We start from the raw sequence: 22,420 nt of genomic DNA, 5'->3' as shown, positions 1-22,420 counted from the left end.
AAAATTTTGACAGGGGTGAAAAATGAATTTAAGTTGCTGGTGCTGAGGGGAATACAACCAGTGATAATTCTGCCTGCGACACGCTGCTGCTGCCTGTCAGTGCCCACCACTCTGTGCTGAGAAGTCAGTGCAGCTTGATCTGTTATTTCTTGTGTTTGTGGTTGCTGGGACAGATTTGGCACAAATTTGTAAATCTGTCTTGACACACTGGCAAACATAAGAGCAGGAAACAGAAAGCAGTGTTTAGTTTACCTTATGTATTAGCTATCATATCACGAATTACATCATAAGCCTTGCTCCGAGAGCTCACATTCTGATGGTATCTTATCAGCCGGAACGGTTTATGACTAGCCAGAAATGGTTTCTCTGCAGGCTGCAGGAAATGGTTGTGTTCCTGTGATCAGTGCAATGGTTTAACATGAGGGGGACACTAGTGATAAAATGTGATTTTTAATTATGATCTGATTCTAGAATATGGATACTTTATTTACAAAGGTTGACTAGGCAGAGGTCTTTTGTGGTTTTCTTCCTTAAACTGTAAAGGCTCTGTTCCTCCAAAGTGGTTATGATTTCCATCTGCCTGAGATGAACAGGAAGAGCAGAGATGTAAAGATGCATGAGCTTGCATGAAACACTAAAAAGTGTTTACCTTACCCAGTTCAGTTCAGAAGGGTGTACTTCTGGCCATTGCTGGTGGGAGTTGCGGTTTTGAACACTTCTCACAGGTTTAACCATATTTAAAATAATTAGCAGCTGCAGAATAGGCAGGTCAGTGGTAGGCAGGTTTGAGCTATGTTGTCCTGGGCCTGATCTTTCTCTTCAGGAGAACATGGTACGGGTTTAGAGATGCAAAGAGTGGGTGGTACATGGGGAAGCAAGGAGCAAGCTGAATCGAAGTTCTTCAGCCAAGAGCAGTTGGACAGTTGGGGCAGATGGTTCCTTGAATTTGGCCTTACTTAAACTGAAAGCTGGGCAGCAGTGAGCTTGATGAATTCATTTGTTTTACCCTATTTCTCAATCTACCTACAGTGGGGAGGGGAAATCATTATTTATTTTAAAGCAATATTATTTCAAGTGAGTTTGCTACTATGTGATGTGGAAATAGACTACCATCATGAGTGGCCTTGGATACATTGGTAAATGGAAGACTTTAAAGGCTATTTTACTTACTCACTTGGTTAGCTATGAGTTTGAAAATAACTGAAGTTCATAATTTGCACTTTTACAGGTGTTCAATCTTAGGTGCTTTCTCTGCCAGGAAGTTGTATAAAAGAGTGTAGAAACACCCAACAGCAGCTTTACCCACTGTGTTAGGCCTTTTGAATATAGTATCTTGTGTGTGTCTTAGTGGACTTCCATGTTTGGGGCTGGGTGCAGTACCAAAGGAGAAGTCCGAAGCTTATCCAAGTACCAAAGAACACTTTAGATTTAAAACTGGCCTTTGTTTAGTGCAGTGTTGTTTGCAGGTATAAGTTATGCAGGAGTATATGACTTGTAGCTGTGTAGCTTAAAATGTATTTAATGTTGCTATGAATATTGCATAATTATATGTGGATTCTCCTAATATACTAAAAGCACCATAATTTTCTTTAGAAAGGAATGCAGGCACGGCTCTTGCTTTTACTTGATGTTGTTGAACTCTTGTGACATTATGCATGGCTTTTGTTTAAACACCTTGTGTGGTCAGAACAAAACACAAATGAACTTGCAGATGATTTTTATTGTGGTTTCAGTAACAGGCTGGAGCATCTTCCCAGGCAAATGTAATCAGGAGGTGCAATTATGCAATGTTTTTCTGTATAGTAAGTTCTTTTAGTAATTCTCTTCACAAGCAATTGCTGTTGTTCAAAGGCCTCTATTCTGTTTTAAGTAGAGCACAAGTCTAGAATAGGACTTTAATATTAACCTTTCCTTATAAGACATCCAAGTGTTAACACTGTGAAGGGTACAAGTACTACTATGCCGTGAATTTACCTGTATCATCCAGACCATTACTACAGGTTCAAGGGTACAGACTCCTCCATTGCTCTGGGAAATCCGATGCTGCAGTGACCGACTTCTAGCAGAGAGATCTGTGGTTCTGTGGAGGGAATGTTTGTTGCCTGGTGTAAGCAACAGATTACTTCATTCAAGAGTGCTGCTGCTGTTGTGTCACAGCCAGGCTTTAATGGAATCAGACATTCACATTAAATTAATACGTTTTACATGGAGCCCATCAACTAACATTTAATTTGCTTCAATAACAAGTCAGGGTATGCGGGATCAAAATGGTCTGTGCTTGGGATAATCTGGGAGAATCCCTATATTACAGCATCTTAAAAATACTCTCTTAAACAAGAGGCAGTATTTGTAAATAAGCGAATTGCTTAATGACCTTAGATATAATTCAGTGCTAAACTAGGACTAGGTAGGAAAATGATCTCTTAAGCAAGGATTCTAAAAGCAGAAAGAATGGTGCATTGCTACTTCTTTTTTAAATTTTTTTCTTAACAAAATAAAGAAGACTTCGTAGAGGTTTTCTTAAAATGAAATCCATGTTGCATGGTCCAGTTCTTTTGCGCTGCATGAAAACATGCAGATGGCTGTTCATATTTACAATCCTAGACTGCCTTCCTGCATCAGGAATGGTTTAGTGAGATTGCAGATGCAGGTTCTTCTCTCATTCAAGAAACACCACTTGATATCTGGCAAATGGTTAAATTGAGACTGATGCTGTGGCAGAATTTAAGTATCATAAAAGTTTCTTCACATCTGTCCAGAAAGTCTTGAACATGATGTTTTCTTATCCCAAACCACCACAGCGTGTTTCTCTCAAACAGCATGCCCTGCCCAAATTTCTGTCTTGGCTGATTACAGGATTAGGCGGTGGTTCGTTTGGTGTGGAAATAAAAGTTTGTACATCTGATGGGCCGTTAAGTCAGTTCCAATGAAATCGGTGTATAATAACCAGAGTTATAAACTGTAATGTTGATAGTTATTATCTAGGTGTTGGAGAGGGGATTAGTGGGCAAGTTGCTGCAATCCCAGGATGAGAGGTGGCAGGTAATGACCATGAGTAATGCACAATGATTAAATCGGTTAGGCTTGTGCATGTTTAGTGTTAAATCTCATGCCAGCGCTGGTGAGCAGTGCAGCACGCCTTGCCATTTGGAGCTACTGTAAACAATGTATGGGCGTCAAAAAGATCCGAACAAGCAGTGCTGCCGCAAAGGAACGGGAGCACAAAGCCATGTCTCCAACCTGTGACGACAGAGCACAAAACCTCCTGCGCAGCGCTGGGGGTGTAAATGCTTGCTCCTGCCATAGCATAGGTGTTTTCTTCCATTTTCTTGCAGGTGTGGTACTTCAGAGAATGCATCTTAGGTGCTTCGCATCCAACAGATGAGCAAGGCTGGATGCATCTTGTGCCAAAAGTGGAATAGTGGTATCTTAGCATGCAAGAAAAGACAATTATGCTGTTCCCTGAGGTAGCACCGACATAAACTGTTCAGTACGTTTATGTTTTCAGGAATCGTTAGCTGTTGATATTTTTATGAGCATTTTATAGGCATTGTTCAAATGAACACTTTTGTTTGCTGCTGTGGACTTAAGCACTCAAGAGCTATTAGATTTTCCGTTCTGTTACTGCTTTTCTCCCCATAAACTGATAGGAAGATGCTCCAGCAATGACGAAATGGAGTGAAAAGCTTCAGAGTCAGTACCTGGGAGAATGGCAGGGGAAAAACTTAAACCACTGTGTATGTTTCCTGATGGTTTTTTTTCTTTGGTGGTTCTCTTCTCTGCCTGACTCAGTATAAAACTACCAAGAGTAAAGGTCTTTTCTTCCTAAAAAGTTTTTCTTATGGAAAAAAATGTATTGTCATTAAATTATATTGGAGGAATAATTGCTTGCTTGAGGGAGGGATATTGTTAATGAGAGAAATAGTGCAGTTGATACCATCAGGCAGAATTAACTATCAGCTGGTCTACTTGTGCCTTTCTGCCTTGAGCAAAAGCATACTTAAAACAGTAGGTTTCTATCTGACATGTTTTGTAAACATATTGTTTGTTGTCTAAACAATCCAATACTCACATCTAAAAATCCTGTTTGTTTTGTTTTTTTAAACAGAATTACTGAACAATTTTTGGAAGGGCGAACTGCTCTAAAACTAACATCCTGTTGTAAAGAGGTTTTGTGAATTGCTCCAGTGGGCAGTTCTGTTCACTGGTCAGTGTTCCAAAACTTGACTTGATGCTGGGAGAGGAGAAAGGAAGATGTTTGTGTTAATTGACACAGGTATTCAGGGAGTGGGAAAGTGGTTTGAAGCTTGTTGTGTCAACATAGACTGCCAGCTTAATTTCATTAAGGCTTGACACCTTAGAGAAGCTTTTAATGGATATTATCCAGTTCTTGAGATGCCTCCATCAACTTTTCTTCGGTGTAGGAGATGATGTTAGTATCGGTGAAGTGGTAGCTACTCTTCCAATTTCAAAGGAAACACAAAAGTTTGCAGTGTGACTCAGCTTTACGAGAACACGGCTTTAAGCAACATTAATCCTAGCTGACTGTTCATGTGTTTTGTTTGTGTAATATCCTTGTAATGTAGCTATTCCCATTAAAGAAAGCCAGCATCCTTTGTTCTCCTCTAAGCTATGTAAGACATGACGACTGCAGAAGTAGTTTGGGGCCTGAAGCTGCAGTGACTGAATGCTGCTGGAATGTAATGTGTCACATCTGGTAAAAGGGGAATAGAGCCATAGCTTCAAAAATTCAGACTAGCCCTTTATTTGGGGGGTGGGTAGATGGTGGTTGGAACTAAAACATCCTTGATAGGTGGGAAAGAAGGAAGAGAGCCTGGTTAGATAAAAATTCATATTGCTGATACTGTTTCTTTAAAGAAAAAGCTGAAAATAAAATTAATAAGAAACCCTAAATTCTGGTAGATTTAGATGGCAACGTGTGTCTTTATGGGTCAAAAAAAAATAATTTTGGATACAGCTCGAAATCATAGCAATTTATGCAACTGAGCCAAGAAATAAGTGTATTTAGAGAGCAGCAGGAGCAGCTGGCTAGTTAATATCCTGCAGCAAATACGTGAAGACTGCTGCTTTTTTTTAGCCCGTAGCGTGTACAGCCATTTCCCTTTTGGGTATTACAGTCCTCATCATTCCTGCCGCTGCTTCTCCCGTGGTTATCCAGCAAAGGAGTTACCTGTTTGTTCTGCTCTGTGCTGCAGAGGTGGTTCATCGGGGGGTGTTTCCTTCTTCCTTGAGATGAAGGGAGCTTTGGTCCCTCTCATCGACATTTTAGGCTGCACATGCACGTGGCGTCACTGGTTCTGTTTGCTGAGAAGCAGAGGGCATCCGCAGTCTGCTGGGATTAAGACTTGTGGAATACTCTTCTGCTTTTAGATGGTAACTGAAGAAAAAGATATTGATTAGTATGAATTACTGGGAGAATAATTTAGTGTGTGTTGAATATTAAAGATGTCAGAGCCATAGTTAGCATCTCCTCGGTGGCATGCTGACTCCTTACCGCTGCATTTTTTGGAGTGTGTGGTAGCACAGCTGCCGAGGTCCCTTTTAAAGTCTTGTGTGTTACAGCAAATACAGGATGAGCACATGAATGAGCAATCTTTCTGTTGTCTCACTTCCTTGGAAGTTTAAATGGAGCATTAATCCTCTGCACCATTGTCATCCTCTACCTGCCCATCTATCTCCTTCCTCTCTTTGTTACAAATAGTCTCCTGAGGTTTAAGTGTGAGGAGAAAGTAAGATTGGCGTTTTTAGCTGTTAAATGAGGTTAATCAGCTTGGCAGTGGGTGGGAGAAATGTGCTCGGAGGTTAAGAATGTGATATTAGTGGTTAGCAGGACCCTTATTATCAGTCCAGTGTGAATTTCCTTCTGTTAGGCATGAACTTTTTGATTAAAAATTACCTGATTGTCTTATTGTTCCTATAATTAAGAGAAACACAGAAATCGTGGGGACGGGGAGTGTGTGTGTGTAAAAGAAGACATCCTTGTTGTCTTTTCTTGAAGACAGCCTTGCGTTTGACAGAAGGGAATTAGGACTGTAAATCACTGCTCTACAAAATGCACTTTAACTGGCACAAAGAGAAGAAATGAAACTACTGGAATTTCTGCGGGATAAGGAAGGTTCATCTGAGCAGACTTGGAGCTGCGTAATTTTGGCAACTGCCCAGAATGGCTGAACTGCTGGGGAGGAATGCTAATCCTTTTTGCTAGCTTTTGGCATAAACAGGAAAAATATGCAGATAGGTTTTCCAAAAATACATCCCCCTTTTTTTTCAGAATGCACAGTGCACTACAGGGATGCAAATAATACGGCAAGATAACCTGAATGGAGCCAGTATTCCTCACTTCAACAGTTAAAAGCCTCGAGAAGCAGCATATCAATTTTTGCAATGTCTGCTTGACTTCCATCCATAAATGACAGCCTGCTGGCAGAAAGACCAGAAGGAATGATTAAAGCCATGCAACACTCCCTCTCTAACAGAAGGAGACCATCTTACAGATTGCGAACATAATTGACTGTTTTAATTAATTTCACCTTCTTGACTTTCATACTAAAATCTGAAAAACAAAGTTACTATTTTTATATAAATGTACATGTAATTAGTAGCCAAAGAAACAAATAGGATATGGAAATAACAGCTAAAACATTTGCTGACAAATGCAAATTTCAGCCTAAATATTTTACTCTGCCTGGCAGTAAATCATTGCTGGTAAAAAGATGCACAACAAGGCTTCTTGCATAAATCCAACTTCAGTTGTACAACAGAGAATTCACACACTGTTATATTGGATATTCCTGCACCACAATAGCAGGAAGGAGCAGATGTAGCCAGCGTGTCAGCTTGGCACTGCGCTCGGCAGAGCTGCTGCTGCTGCATTAAGACATAACCCGTTCAGGTGCATCTGATCACGCCTGAAGACAGCAAAACTGCAACACTACTGTGCTGCCTGCGTCCTCTCCGGCTGAAGGGATCCACCCTGGCTTCCATTTCAGATGGGATTAAATTTATCCTTGGAATGCAGAGGTGTATCGAGTAGTGCAGTTGATTACATTGCATCAAATCAGCTGCTCAATGGGAATATCCTGCGATCTAGCCATCACCAGATTTCTTTGTGGATGTGAAAATAGGGCGAAACAATGCATTTTGGCAGATTTAACCTTGCATTTTCAAGAAAGCATTTAATAGATTTTTAACCCCGTGGTTTGACGTTTCCAGTTAAACTATAGAAAAAAAAACAAAAACGTTGAAGTGACAACCAAAATTATCGTGATGGTACTTGGAGATTATATTCATAGGATTGTTTTTAATCATGTGGAGTCCAAAGTTTCTTTTCCAGGGGTGTAATTCCTGTTACAATAAACAAGGCAAGTCTCATGTGGCACTACTGTGCATTCAAAAAGTGGCTTACTGTTTACTTTCTCCTTCCCCCCACCAAACTCAAACCATATCCATGTGTACGAATGTGTACTGTCACGTTTCCAAGAATCTTAGCTTTCGAGTTGGTATTGTCAGATACTGGTTTTTGGTCTTTAAAGGGTTTTGGTGCTTAAAAAGAGAATATTTTTACTCTTAATCCTATAATGAACTCAAACACAATGATGCTTGTAGTATGAAGTTTAATTATACAGCCTGACTGCAGCAGCAGTGTTAGATATACCAGAGTGTTTGCCCAAGTACTCTGCTTGTAGCTGTAGTGCTGGGAAATGACTGAGGCATGTCGATTACTGAGAATTGTGATGTAGAAGGCACAAACATATGAACTGATTGAACCAAACAGATAAATAGTAAGCCTGCTGATGCAGATAACTTGTCTTCAACCGATTCTTTTTGCACTGAAAACTTCCCACCTTATTTGCAACCAAATATTGCACAGAAGCACAGGAAGGGTGCTGATCCCAATGAAAATGGATTTAGCTTCTATTTTCTTACAAGCTTACGTTACTGGTTTGAGGGTGTACAAGTGAGGGAGACCATCTGCTTTACATTTCAAGTAACTGTCATCATCCCACAGCTATCAGAAGACTTGTGATTTTGGGGAAATAAATTACTTTTCTCCATAGTTAACACTTTCCCTGCAAATCTTGTCTTTCAGATGGGAAGAGGAACTGACAAGAAGAATGAGTCTGGAATCTATGGTGGAAACCTTGCGAGAAGTAAGTTTTGAGTAGCATGTATTGAAAGATGTGAGCTTTCTCTGCACCTTTTATTATGCTGTTAATCATTTGAATTAATCTTTTAATTAAAAGCCTTTCCTCTAGCTAGAGCAGCTGACTCTGTTGTGGTATGCTAGAGAACAGTGTTGATATTTGGAAGCTGAAGCAGGAAGGTGCTGGATTTTCTGACTAAGTGAAACATGGGGGTGGTGGTGTGCCTTATCAGCCCTGCGCAGGTTAAGTAAGGAAGCATATGTTGCCCTCTTACCTCTTAATTCTTTGTGTGCTTTCTCTTGCAGGAGGCACAGGAAGCGGAAGCTCTCCAGGAGGAGTTAAATGAAAAGATTGAGAGGCTGAAAGCGGAACTTGTGGTCTTTAAGGGTCTGATGAGTGATGTAAGTACATGGAGAGCAGAGTGACCAGCTCCCACTGCCTTTGTGAAATGTCTGTGTCATGCAAATGGCTTCATTCATAAAAAGGTTATGGTCTTAGTGAGTGCTGCTTTGTAGTTAGCATTATGGCTGCCTTTATGATCTAATGCATCAGACAGATCACCCTTCCCCCTGCTTCCTGTCTGGTCTGTGTAGATGCATTAACTTGCTGCTTAGCCCATAACCTGGACTCTTCCCTCCCTTCCCCGTTCTCCACAGCTGGCAGTGCTGACATTCAGATCTGCAGCTGTGGAAAAAAAAATAATTGGAGAACTCACAGGTTAGTGTAAAGGGTTCATCCCCATGCAGCACCACGTACTGCTAACAATGGAGATTTTGCTCTGAATCATGCAAGAAAGTCATGTTCAAAAAGGAACACGCTATATGTGTTTCCCAGCACCCTTTATGAAAGCTCTGCAGATATTAACCCAGTATCACTGGTTCAGGTATCTGGCTTTGTTTCTAGTGTTGTTTTGACCTAATTTAAAAAACAAACAAACAAAACATACTTGTTTTCTCAGGTCTGGTTAGATACAGACTTTCCTTCAAAGCTGGGGGGAATTTTTAGACTATGACTGGAGAATTTTCTTACACTTAGACATACTGCAAGCATGTATTTGTGCAAATATCTAGAAAGATAACCCAGGTGAACATTAAGTAAGGTGCCTCTCTCTGTAAGACTGAAGTAGTGCTGATGCCAATTGTCTAATGAATATGTCCTGTTATGCTTATTTATTCTGTAATTTTGCATAGAACTGCTTCCTTCTGTCTTTATATAAGCTTGTAGAACCTGCTCCTTGTGTCAAATACATTCTCTCAGGGCCACTAGTTCTGTTCATGGGAAATTCGGCAATTAGCTGTCTCTTCTTTTGGTGTTTAATCGAGAATAGGCATGCTTGGTTAGAGGCAGTGTGAAAGGGAGAAACTTGTTAGGACTCCATCAATGCGATGACTTTTTCGCTGAGGAAGAAATGTTGCTCAGTGTGTACAAAAAGGGTGATGGTGGATGCAAACATCCTCCTCAACTTGAGAGAAAGTGTGCTTTGGGCTTTGTAAGGGAGAGGACAGCCTGAGGAAAGCAGTGCTTGTTTTGAATCCCGCTGTGTAAATATTTAGCACAGAGAAATGCAAAATGTTGGCACGTGACTCTTGCTTTCCTGTGGATAAGAATCACTGGTACCTGTGCAGTTGACAAGATTGTGTTCAGAGTGTGTCAGTGGTTAGAGATTTCTTTTCCTCAGTGTGTTTGGAAAACAAAAATCTCTAAAGGTGTTTGACAGGCTGGAGAACAACTCTGTCTAATAACTTTTTTTAAAAGACAAAAAAAACCCCAACAAAACAAACTCCAAAGCTTTCTTCTTGGAAAGGGGATTTGGTATTTAAGAATGCTCTGCAAAGAGGTTTTTCTGCTTTTCTGGTCAAAGTAGCAGCTTTGCTTAGCCATTGAAGTGGTACTTTCTAACAGAGTAAGTCTCGTCTAGGCTGGAAAATATGCTTTTTGTGGCAGTGTTTCTTCATAAGGAGCCAGCTGTACTGTCTGAGTGGGAGTAGCTCTTATAAATTATGTTTATAATTACTGCTCAGAGTGAAGCAAGACAAAATATTTTTCATGTACAATTTTTGCTAGGCTGGAAGCCGGGTTACTGCCGATGAGGAGTGTTTTGTGTTTTACAAGGTTACGTGGATCTCTTTAGATCCAGTCTTGATTTTATGTTTTTATGGTATGTATGAAGTTGCTGAGTAGCCTGGATTCTGTTTTAAAAGCAACTTCTCCTCGCAGACACAGTTTTTCTGTCTGAAAGGGAGGGACTGTTGCATACTCACCAGGTTTTAGATTTCATTCTCTTCTGCACATGCTTAACAGGGTTTTTCTCCTCCATTTTTAAAGCTTTATTGACAAAAATAAAAATTTACTGTTGCCACATCTAGCACGTGTTCTGGGGTGGGTATAGGTTTTTCAGTGGCAAATGACTGAGTTGAAATTTTATTAGAATCGGATATGAATGTCAATTTTAAGCTGTCTAGCCTATTTAGATTGTCCATGTACTGCCTTTCCCGGAGAACAAGATGTAATATTGTTTAAGAATGGTATGCCCTGGGGTTAGAGAGATACTGTGGGGTATCTCTTCTGTCCTGAACTGTATAATAATAGAAGATAATCACTACTGTCCTTCCTGCAGCCCATGACAGACCTGGACACAAAGATTCAAGAAAAGGCCATGAAGGTGGACATGGACATCTGTCGACGAATCGATATCACAGCCAAGCTGTGTGATGTAGCGCAGCAGCGCAACTCTGAAGACGTTTCCAAGATATTCCAGGTGATTAGGCCATGAATTTTCCATAGGGTAGGGCAAGAAGTGAGGGGCCAAGAGGGAGCAGTGTTGAGGAGTGTGGTCCAGGTCATTCGCCTTTTCTTGAAATTTCTCTATACAGACATATTTTCTTCTTTCTCAGTCTTGAAGTGTAGCTCTCTTCTGCAGAAACTGCTGTAGTACTAAGAGCACAAAATTTAGAGAATAAAAGAAGAAGTCTCAGGATGACCTTTAAGACATGCTGTTAGTCTGATGCTAGCCTACAGTGAATGCAGGGAAAAAAGCATTGCAGAGTCGAGGTTTGTATAAATGGCTTTCTCACATTTGTTCCCTTCACAAGTGAGAGGTTTGGAGCTTGTAGAACTGTCATCTGAATGTTCTTATTTCTGGCTCAAGCTCTGTGGTCAGAAATAATGCTCCTGTGGTGGTGAGCTATGACTGCTCTGTGGGACTAGAAACTTCAGTTGCTTTCCTTGAGCTACTGTGGCTCCTTGGTGCTAGTGGGAAAGTCACTTAATTTGCTCCAAAAGCAAGCAGTTACAGCTCTGCGTGGAGCAAACCTGTAACTCCCAGTGCAGTTGGTCTTCTGTCATAACTGCAATTTCAATTGTGATTAACCCAGCTTCCTTCTACTTTGATCTAAATGTGCCTTGTTCAGTCTTTCAGTAAGTCGATGCTTTTCTCTGTATAGTGATGCCATATAGTGCACTAAATGCTGTACAAAAACACTGTGAAAGATCCTTGTGGTCTCTACTGGTTGTGCTTTCTGCCTATAGTGAAGTTGCCTAAATGTTTGATGGGGCTTTTTTTCTTATGTATACCGAAAGATTCGTATCTCCTTTTTGGAGAGAATTATTTTTCTAGCATGTGGAGCCATTGCATTGTGCTAGTGGTTCCTTCTTGTCTTTGAGTAGAATTGCTGTGTATTTCTGCTCAAAGGTAACTGCAAAGCGCACTTTTGGTCAAGCATGCAGTGGTTAAAATGATCAGCATGGAGAACAATACTGATAAAGAGACAGCTTATATGCCAAGTAGAGGAAAAACGGCAGTAGGTTGGGAGCGGAGTGTGTGTTTGTGATTCTGTGGCACCATCTGTGAATATCTTTGATGTTCACAGTCCTAAGATGAAGAAGGGATCCTTTGCAGGGGTATCCCTTGAGTTCTCTGCGCATCTATGAACTTCATTTCTTTGAGGTTGTCCAGGTGCTTTCATGATTCAGTTAACCCTTCTTCTGTCAAGCTGAAGACTAGCAGTCTACTTCTGCTGATGGGGTGGGACGACCCTGAAATAAAGGCTATCTAGAAAAGCTTCCTATCTACTCTTTCGTAGTGGCTCAACGCTGGGAGCAACAGCCTGTGGTGTGGTGGCAGGAGAGGGAGAGTTCTGTCATTGCTCTCGAGCCTGCTGCCTGGGCACTCCTGCCAGCTTACGCTTTTACCCTGTATCATTCTAACCTCTGCATGTTCTCTGGTAGATCATAGACTGGTGTTGGTGAGCAGATGAACATCTGTAGAGCGCTGGCAGCCTGCAGCTTGCTTTGCTCTTTGCCGTTCTGATCTGCTTCCTTGTGCTGTGTTCACCACTCATTAACAGATGCAATTCCTGTCTTGAATATGAACAATCCCTGAGTTGCCTGGGAACCGATGAACAGTTATATTCGCTCAAACCTAATGCCTCTCCTTCTTTATTTCTGCCCCTCATGGCACAGCACTTCATTTGAACCTTCTAGTTACTGCTCTTCTCTCCAATTAAGGTGGCTTCCAAGAAGAAAGAACGCAAGCTCGCGTCTGATGATGACCTCTCTGAACAGGATGGAGACAATGGCAGGTTCTCTGATGATGAGGTCAGCTGTTCTTTGAACATCACGGATGAAATGAAGCGTATGTTTAATCAGCTGTGAGTATCGTGGACAACATGGAGAAAACTTACTGTGAAACGCAGATTTAATCCCAGAACTTAAGTATCAAGTTATCACTATATGCTTCAGAAATATTATTTTTTTTCCACCCAGTGGTCACTATAAGTTGAACTTCAGCTGCCAAGATGGTACTTACTTGAAGGTTTTCTGGAAGTTCAAATGAGGGAACTATATAGTAATAAAACTAAGTGTTTATATGCTTTTATAACTTATATCAGTAGCAAAAGAAGAACTACACAAAAAAAACCCCAAATTTAAGTCTGTTCTGTATGTTCGGCTCCAAGAAGAGACTCTGTGCACCTTGGTGCTACATAAAGCAGTTCAGAAAGCCGGTTGGTGGTGTGCTCTGCTGTTCCCTTCTCCTGTTTTAGAAAGGATGGAAATGGCCACAGCCTGGTGAAACTTCTGAGGATCTCTGCCATTTTCTTTTAAGAACGAAGACCCCAGCAAGGGCCATAGCTCTGACTTTCTTAGCATTTGAGTATGGGTGTCCTCTGCCAACTTCTGCAATGACTGCAGAGGGAAGAATTCCCAGTGCTTTCCCATACAGTGTCGGTCAGCATTTAATATATAGGAGTACACAAGAAACTCTCTCAGTAGCACTAGCTCTTCTTCTGTTGTCAACTGTTGCCAAAAGTTCTGTTTTCAGGGTGTGTCTGTTTCTTTCCTCCTGACTTTCACATATAGGAGGGCATGTGTTTTGCAAAAATTGTCGGTAGCTCTTCTTGTTAGGACTCAGCACAGTCATGTATGTCCAGGTTTCAGGGTTTTTTTTTAAATTATTTTTTTAAAGTCATACTGAGTATACACATATAGCCTGTCTCTTCTGCCAGGCTGTTCAGCCTCCTAAAGACTCAGCTTCCGGTCTGAGATGTTATCTGCTTAATAGGAAGTGAACTAAAGTAACAAAAGTGCATCAGTGTGAAATTAACAGTCTGCTTCTGGGTGCAGTTTCAGATTTTTGCCAGGCCTCCTTAAGAAGGACAAGAAGCAGCTACTTGTGTTTCGCTCTACTGCTGTTCAAACCAAGAGGGACTCAGTGCCTTCTGAAGCTTTCCTTTATTACACAACTGACCGTACTAAAGGGGCTTGGCCAAATAACAGTGTTAAAGGCCACTCTTGCCACTGTTTGTTCTCAGTCTGAAGTGGCTGTAGTATTATCTTTGTGGTTTAAGTCAACAACAAGTATTTATGTTCACCTGCACATCATTTTGGGGTTCAGTTTTTCAGAGTTGTTACTTTTGACAATAATGTTTTAAAGTGCTGCAGGGGAAATGTTGGCTCAACTTCAGCAAGAAAATCATCAGGGAGTCTTCTAGTGGCTGTTTCTTGTAAAATTCCTCAGACTGTGTTTGGGCTCATTTTCCCATGAATAAAGAATAGTTTAAAACATTTTTGTGGTTTTTGCAAACAGGGGAAACTAATGTGCAGCACCATCTGGAGGACAGAGCTAGGACTGTGTACTTGAACCGGGAGTGCTAACAAGGATCTTTTATTCTGCCCTGAGGTGGCAAAGAGCCCAGGAGTTGAGGGACTTGGACAGTGGTAAAGGCTGTTTGTAAAAACTGTGAGGATTTTCAGCGGCTGCATTGTCTCCTTCATTCAGTTCTCATAGCCCCTTTTTTTCTAGAAGATTAATTGAAGAACTGAGGGAGTGGAGCTGGAGTAGTTTTCACTAATGCTTTTCCTGTTATCTTAATAGTCGTGAGACATTCGATTTTGATGACGACTGTGATAGTTTAACGTGGGAGGAGAATGAGGAAACGTTGCTTCTTTGGGAAGACTTCACAAACTGCAATCCTTCAATTGACCTCCAAGGAGAGGTGAGTTTATTTTATTATTTTCTCAAACTCTTCTCTGCAGAAACTATATCCCTCAGCTGCTCTTTTAGCCATTTGAGCCTTTGAATATTTGACTGGTGATCTAGTTTGCCACGCAAACTGGCTTTGATTTTAAAATCTTCTTAGTGCTTTCTGTCTATGGTTGCTTTTCAGTGTGCGCAATCAGTTTATTTGCCAAACTTCATTTCTTCTGCTCCTTCAAACTGAGTATTTAAAAAGTTTCAAAAGATCCAATGCATCTGGCTGTTACAGGAGCTTCACACAATCCATCACCCAAAGCAGTTGCTTGTCTAAAGCCCTGTATCTTCCACACAACATCTCACTTTCTCTGTAGATTGTCATTCACATTTTAATTGTCAAAAGAGTACACGTAGTGTGAGGGATGATACTGCGCAATTATTCTAGTGGGGGAAAAAAAACAACCTCTGTGGTCTGTGAAAGATGTTAAAGTACATCCAGCCCATCACAAACAAAGAAGCTATGGTTGCAGGACTGTGTAAGGCCCCAGGGATCTTCTGAACCCATGAGTCTTGTGATTCCATCTTCCTAGTGTTGGCGGATAATAAACAGTTTGCTTTTAATCCTTCAGATCCCACACAAAGTAAGCTAATGGCTGCATGCTGTCTCATTCAGTGACTCCTGGGCCTTTTTAAACAGGCCTAAAGAGAGATTGAAATGGCAAGGTCTGGCTTTCTGTGGGTAGTCTTCAATGTGACGCTTGTATGTTATTACTGAGTAACAGGACAGCAGTAGGTAAGAAATAATCCTGCCTTCTTCCATCATCGCTGTAGTGCAAAGATGCTGAGGCAGCAGTCTCCTGAATATTGTCTTGTGTTGACTGCCAGGGGTATGTTAATTTACATCTTCCCATTTGTGTATCATCTGGCATACTTTGAAACTGCAGAGATTACTCAGAAGTGCTAGGACTGCAGAAAGCAGCTACATGTACTTAGCTACATGTCGTCTTTTGAGCAGGGAGACTGGCAGAGTGATAATGTGCAGCCATGTGCTAGAATTAGTGACAGATTTATTTGCATATACCCATGTGTGAATGTATAAGCGTAGCTATCAGAGGAATATTGCCGAACTCAGACCTTCCGTGCGAAAACTCTAAAGGTTTTAAGAAGCTTAAATCCTTCTAAATGAAAATTATACAAGGAAAGGGTAGATTTGTCTTGTAGATGGAGATTCAGAATAAAGACTGCTCAATCTGTGCCTGGTCTTTAACATAGTGCTTTACATGCCTGAATCTTCCTTCCACTGGCTTTATTCCTTTCAAGTTCTTATGCGGTGCCCTAGCCACCTTCTTTTATGACCTTCCTCCCTAAAGCGCTTCTGCATATAAAAGGATAAGCGGAGTGATTCTTGTAACTATAGGCTGGTTAGCCTGACGTTGATCCCAGGTATGATCCCTGATCAAGCTGCCACAGATGTGGCCAAAGGATGGAAACATAATTAATGCTCATCAGTGCAGTTGCGTTAAATTAATGATTTTTTTTTTTTAAGATGGTAGTTAATAATTTGAAAGAGAGAACAATGACATTGTTTTAATCTCTTTGTGACGGTATAAAAGAGTGCTATGTATTTTGTAGCCTAGGCTTTACTGTGAATGTAAAGCAATGATGATACGGGAGCTGTTGTCTGGCAGCATGTTTCCTTTGGGACAGCATGTGTTTTTACGTGTGATATTTTCATCAGTAGTGTGCTGGGGTGAACTTGCTTTATCTAGCAGTTAAGTGAAGAATTTCAATAGGAAGCAATGCGTGCAGGGCATACGTGTGAGGTAATGGAGACTGAAAAGACTCGAGAGTAATAAAATATAATTGGAAAATGAGAATTCTGGTGCAAAGCTGTAAGTAATGCTGTGGTCAATGCAAGAAAAAATGGTTTCATGGCTGGAGAGCAATTACAGTCTAAGCATGATCAGACTGTGAAAGGTTCAGGAAAATCCATGGGTTTGGTTCTTTGGCATGCACCGGGTATCTGTGTTTAATTGCTGGAGCCTTGGTCTGTAGGTTCTTTGATCAGAGACTTTATCTGGTGTGTACAAAGCCATGGTCATGGTACAAAAATGTGTTTCCTGCTGTGCCAGGTTTAAGAAGCAGACTATTCCTTGCCTGTGTACAAAAGTATTAAAGAAATCTTTGCATGGAAGAGCATAACAACCTGCATATGAGTGAGGTTAAATAAGAATATCTTCAGTCTGCTGCTGAATTCCTTGTTAGTTTCTTGCTAATTCTTTGTGTTCACATTTTCCCTGCAGGAAGAAAACCTGGGAAACTTGATCCACGAAACAGAGTCTTTCTTTAAAACGAGAGACAAGGAATACCAAGAAACAATAGGGCAAATAGAGGTAAGGAAGTAGTTCATGACAATATGAATTGTTTCTAATGGACCAAAACATACACAACGTTCTGGTCCAGTAGGTTCTTGCATGTGTGTATGCCCACAGAGGGAAAGGTGGAATGTCTACATATCTAAGAATGCAAAGGCGTTTTCCATTTACGTACTCTTGGGATTTTTTCTAAATGCCATTCTCTATACAGCTCTGTTATTGAATAAATGTAAATCTGTAGCTAGTGGAAAGAGCACCTTCAGAACAAAGAGAATAAAAATGCACTATTATTCTCTTCCCCCTATTTGTTTTTGCATATCCACCGTCACACTGAGAAGTGCTTTATGAGATGTGGCCTCAGAGGTTGACAGACACAACAGCCGTAGCTTCTCAAAATCTTTGCCCTGCCTAGAATGTGCTTTCAGTAATTACTGCGTGTTGACAAACAAGATGCCAAGGAAAAAAAAACCAACTAGAGGGCTGTTTAAAAACAGCGTTGAGCTCTGATTAAAATACATTTCGTAAGCTGATGAATACACTGACAGTACACAACACTGAGGTTAAATATTAAAATACATTTCGTAAGCTGATGAATACATTGGCAGTACACAACACTGAGGTTAAACATATTGTGCGGGTGTTCTGGCTTGGCTCTGGGCAGCTTTAGCATCCTCACTAGTATGTAAAATTGTGTGAAGCTGGGAGAAACTGCTAGCAACTCACCTAAGGCTGATTATTTCCTCTTATTTCTTCCAGCTGGAATTGGCCACGGCCAAGAGTGACATGAATCGCCACCTTCATGAATATATGGAAATGTGTAGTATGAAAAGGGGCCTGGATGTACAAATGGAAACCTGTCGTAGGCTTATCAAAGGCTCAGCTGACAGGTAATAAGATCTTACCGTTCTGCCCCGGGTGCTTCAAGAATTTATTTTGCTCTTGTTTCCTGCCAAGCTGTTTCAAAGGCAATAGTATCATTTTGTCCTAAAGCTTTGTCCCTTAGATAGTCTTCTTTTGTTCAGGGTCAAATATCAACCTTTTAAAGGACCCCTGTAACATTGTATAGGTTGCTACACACTGTAACAACTTTTATGAATTCAACACACTTTGGTAAAAACAGGGATCTCTACCTTGCATGGATGCTTGTCGTAATGTCATAGATCTAGAACTCTTAAATGAAAGCCCAGATTAAATCTTGACTGTGGACGTATATGAAGAGCTTGGGTTTTATTCTTCCAATGTGTTAAGAACCCTATACTATAAAGGATTTTTCTTATCTCTTGCTTGCCCCAGTACACATCCTGTCTTAAGACAAGGGAAACTTTTTTGAGTTTTCGAGACTGTATTGTGGCTTGTATGTATTGTATGTATTGTGGCTGAGTGTGTCTGTAGGGTGTTCACTGGGCTTAGTTCCCATTTCCCCATCCTAGGGCAGCCTTTATGTTTGCATAGGAGATGGCAGGTGGTGACAGATGGAATGCTTAAGCTTGCTACTGATATTTACTGTAAACTCAAAGTTTAGTGTTAATAAAGGATATTTTAAATTGTTTGGGGAGGTAAAAGTGAACGTTTTTCTTTTTTTCTGTCAATGATAATTTTTAATCTATCTTTTTCTACAGAAATTCTCCATCTCCCAGCTCTGTAGCCAGCAGCGACTCAGGAAACACAGATGAAATTCAGGATGAGTTGGACAGAGAGACGGATGTGGAGCCCATGGTCAGCTGATACATAGTTGGAGCATTCCAGTGAAAGGGAAGATACAAGAGAAGATTAAAACCAGTACACTGATGGGGGGAAAAAAAAAGACTTGTAAGCCCTTGTCCTTGCACAGGGTTTCTAAGGACTCATTCCTACACGCATCCCCACCCCACCCAAGGATTGGTGCTGTAAATTTCTATTGTTATACAAATCATAAGCAGAGTCCTGTAAGAAAACACGTGTTTTAATTGTGCCTTTGCCCCAAGCTGAGCCACTTTGAGCTCCAGTGGAATATTAATAGCAGGTGTTTTTATAAAAAATATTGTTAAAAAAAATCTGGTAGCAGCAGAGAATGGTGCTGCAAAAGCTCTGGGCATTTCAATAAGCTTACAGTTTTATTGAACTGCTGCACTGATTGGCAAAGGGAGTGCTGGCAAAATGAGAAGCGAACCCAAGACAATTATGGTACAATTACCAATGTCTGGCACAAAAAAGAAAGCCTCCAAATTGAACAGTAAACGTTTAAAAATAACAGCAGGTTTAGAGACAGCTTTTAGGATTAAGCAGTTATACAACATTAAAAGGAAATTCTTCATTCCATCTTTTGGGGTGAAGGAGCCTTCGAGATTTGTACAAGCTTTCTGCTAGACTCCTGAATGGGAAGAAGCAGGTCTCAGCTCGGTGGCAAAGCAGGTGGACAAAGGAGGTTCAGTGGGGTGGGACTATCACTGATAAACTACTATGCAAAAAAAAAAAAAAGCTCGCCTTATTTATATGGAATGTTTGGTCCCTGCTGGGCTACAGTTATCTCTTGGGGAAAGGAAAGCTAAAAACACATTTGCACATGTTAGTTATCTGTAGAGCTTCTTTTGAGGAGGAATGTCATATTACAATGCCTTTGTTTCCAGTGATTGGATTAAGAGGGGAATCAGCCCTTCAGTTCCTGTGTTGTTTTCTTTTTTCAGGATTTCTTTTTTTTACCATAGTGTTTGCAGCTTTTACTTTGCTGACAGGGAGATAACTCCATTTTATGCTGCTTTCATGATGTTTAGAGTGGGATAGCTGAAGCATCAGGATAAACTGACATGCGGTGGTATAGATGTAGGCTTGAGACATGACACTGGGAGAGTTCCAGACCACTCTTCAGAAAAGCTGAACATCGGAAAATACTGTAATCCCTTTTGGGGCATAGTGAAATGAATCCTAAACTACTGCTGCCCTACAGTTAGAGAGGAACAGCCATGTGCTTTCTCTGTGAGAAAGTGAGAAGACCTAGGCCTTGTTGATGTTTCTGTATTTTTACACAGGAGAAAGCAGCATCAAAAGACAGATTGCTTGGTGGTATTTGAGGAAACTCTGGCATCATCAAGCTGTTCATGGTTATAATGGGAATTGTAGCACCTCAGACAGGTAAAAACAGGGTATAAACCTCAGCCAATAACTTTTTGTTTGTTTTTTTTTTAGACCAAGATTGAAAGTGTAGTTAATACTGCCTAAAGGTAGCTGTGTAGTTAACTAGCAGTTGTAAGACTTGGAATAAATACCAAATGTATTTTTTTTCCTGCCAGGAAGCTTAGAAACTGCTATGTAGGAGCAGTGCTAGGACTGGACAGGGAAATACCTGATTTAAGCACCCTCTCAGTGTTACGTAAAGGTAACCTGGCCAATCTTTTTAGCTTCCTGAGTATTGTTTCCAAACCTCTCTTATGTATTGATCTGAAATCAGCAGGGTTGCACCGTAAGCATACAGCCAGTATAGATCAGTGTTGTTTTCTTCCAATGAAGAGCACAAGTGTCTCAGCAAACGGCGCTTTCCTGGCCAGAAATGCCACTCTGTCTTCTGCAGCTATGCAGAGGGGCAGCACCTCTGGGGGCTTCTGCTCGCACTGTAACTGTGGGTACAGTAGTGTCCTCTCAATTTGAGTTTTGTGTGTTGCTGCCTGGCGTTTTGTCACTGTTCAGATCCATCTCCTGCTTGGACACGATGGTGCTTTTAGGCCATGTCAATCAAATGGACTCCCTGTGTTTCTCAGAGTGGGGAGGAGTACTGGGGTCATCCATCTGGATCCACAGTGTGGAGGCCGCAATCCACAATTGATGGCTTCCGTCCAAGAAAATAGATCCAAGGATAATCTTGTGGCTTGCTTACCGATTGAAATACTCAGTGCAGTTATTTGTAGAGTAGCTAGCAACTCCTTGGTTCTTGTGGTGTGGGTTAGGGGCTTTTTCGAAGCCTGTTTCATCATGTAAATGTAGATAACTTTTCTCTGGAAAAGAAACCTTATTCCAAAGTGCTCATTCCTATTATTTCTTAGGTGGCCAAAGTGGTAAATGTCATGTTCACTAGGGCTGCAAGGTGGGGGGGTGGGTGGGGGCAAGAGATGTGATATTTTTTGAGGGGCTGGGACTGCATGTTTTCAATAAAGTACTCTTAAGGTTTTCAAGCCTGTATGAACTTCAGCTGCTAATAAGTAGTTTCTCACGGGGCTGAGAAACCATCTGCCAAAGCTGAATGTCTGTAATGCTTTAGTGACTTTGGTGGAGGCATTGTTAAGCAATCGACTTGCACAGTGAATCAGCCTCCTCGGAGGCTGTGCTTCAGCTCTCCTCAGTTACGAAATGCTCTTTGGTACTGGAGGAACTGAGCAATTTTAACGCCCGTCCAGCTTAGCTGCAGGTTGGTTTTGGTTTTAGTTTTTTTAAATTTTCTTTAAAACTCAGTGTCGTGGTAGAACACAGGCTGAGTGTTCTTGCAACGAGCAGCTGGTGTGTTGAGGGTGGGGAAGAATATCCCCAGTTTGACCATGAGAGCCCAGTGAGGGAGCAGAAATTGAGCTGTCGAAACAAGCTAGCTGTAACCTAGCGTTTATCTCATAGCCATAATTATGAGGAGCGTCTGTAATAGGGTTGCATTTGTTGGTAAGTGTAAGGGATGTGGGTTTAGAGTAGAGGGTTTAGAAATAACGTGTACGGTGGTGAAGTGTATGACGGTAAATTACTGTGGTTCTTGGTGTCTGTTTCTTATAACCATATGTAATCCATTTTTAAAGAAAAGGTGTTTTCATTCTTGGGATCGGGGTTTTCTTTTCAGTTAGGCTGTGTGGGACTCGGTGGATCAGCCTCTCGGCAGTTACGAGGGTTGGGCCTGGGTAGTTTCCCTAGGAGGTCTTTGGTTTAGTTTCAAGCGATGCTGCTGACCTCGCTGCCAGCGGTCCTGTTCTGTGTGTGTAACCACTCTGTAGAAACCAGATCAAAAGCTTGCCAGAAAAAAAATGGTGAAAATGCTGGAAATGATTTTGATGACCTCTTTCTTTTTCCTTTGTAAAGCTGTAAATACTTTATTTTTGTTTTCTATTCTTAATGTGGTGTCATATTGACACTTTTTTAGACTTACAATCAGAAAATCCTCCTCATTGTTTCTCATTTTTTAAAGGGGAATTTCAAGGAAGCAAATTTTTTTGCTTGTTAGCAGTGTAATAATAGATCAAATTCCTAAAATGGGTTTGTACAAAAAATGTTTTCAGTGAACAAATCGCAGTTGCTTTTGTGGGTGCATGTTCAAAAATGTCCAAAGAATAATGTGGTACAAACATTTTTTCAAAGACTTAGTAATTGTCATATTAGTTCACACAACGAAAAAAACAAAATTCTTTACAAAAAAAAATGTCGGGGGGGGGGAAATGTAATGAAACTCATCTAAGCTAAATGTG

General features: G+C 40.9%; 1 protein-coding gene across 1 annotated transcript in view; it reads left to right on the top strand.

The window, feature by feature from the left end:
- Nucleotides 1-18,832, top strand: part of IFFO2 (intermediate filament family orphan 2) — a gene marked incomplete at its 5' end in the record, with an annotated part of 35,169 nt that extends 16,337 nt beyond the window's left edge. The window contains 8 exons of the mRNA XM_010181754.1: nucleotides 8,111-8,171; nucleotides 8,471-8,566; nucleotides 10,783-10,923; nucleotides 12,672-12,814; nucleotides 14,539-14,659; nucleotides 16,941-17,030; nucleotides 17,769-17,899; nucleotides 18,632-18,832. Coding sequence (XP_010180056.1) covers nucleotides 8,111-8,171; nucleotides 8,471-8,566; nucleotides 10,783-10,923; nucleotides 12,672-12,814; nucleotides 14,539-14,659; nucleotides 16,941-17,030; nucleotides 17,769-17,899; nucleotides 18,632-18,737 — 889 coding nt within the window. The remainder of the gene's footprint in view (nucleotides 1-8,110; nucleotides 8,172-8,470; nucleotides 8,567-10,782; nucleotides 10,924-12,671; nucleotides 12,815-14,538; nucleotides 14,660-16,940; nucleotides 17,031-17,768; nucleotides 17,900-18,631) is intronic.
- Nucleotides 18,833-22,420: the final 3,588 nt, after the last annotated feature.

The sequence above is a fragment of the Mesitornis unicolor genome, unplaced genomic scaffold (genome assembly GCF_000695765.1).
Source record: "Mesitornis unicolor isolate BGI_N332 unplaced genomic scaffold, ASM69576v1 scaffold2613, whole genome shotgun sequence".
NCBI classification, from domain to species: domain Eukaryota; kingdom Metazoa; phylum Chordata; class Aves; order Mesitornithiformes; family Mesitornithidae; genus Mesitornis; species Mesitornis unicolor.
Note: the sequence above shows the minus strand (reverse complement) of the source record. Positions and strands in the feature narration are given on the sequence as shown.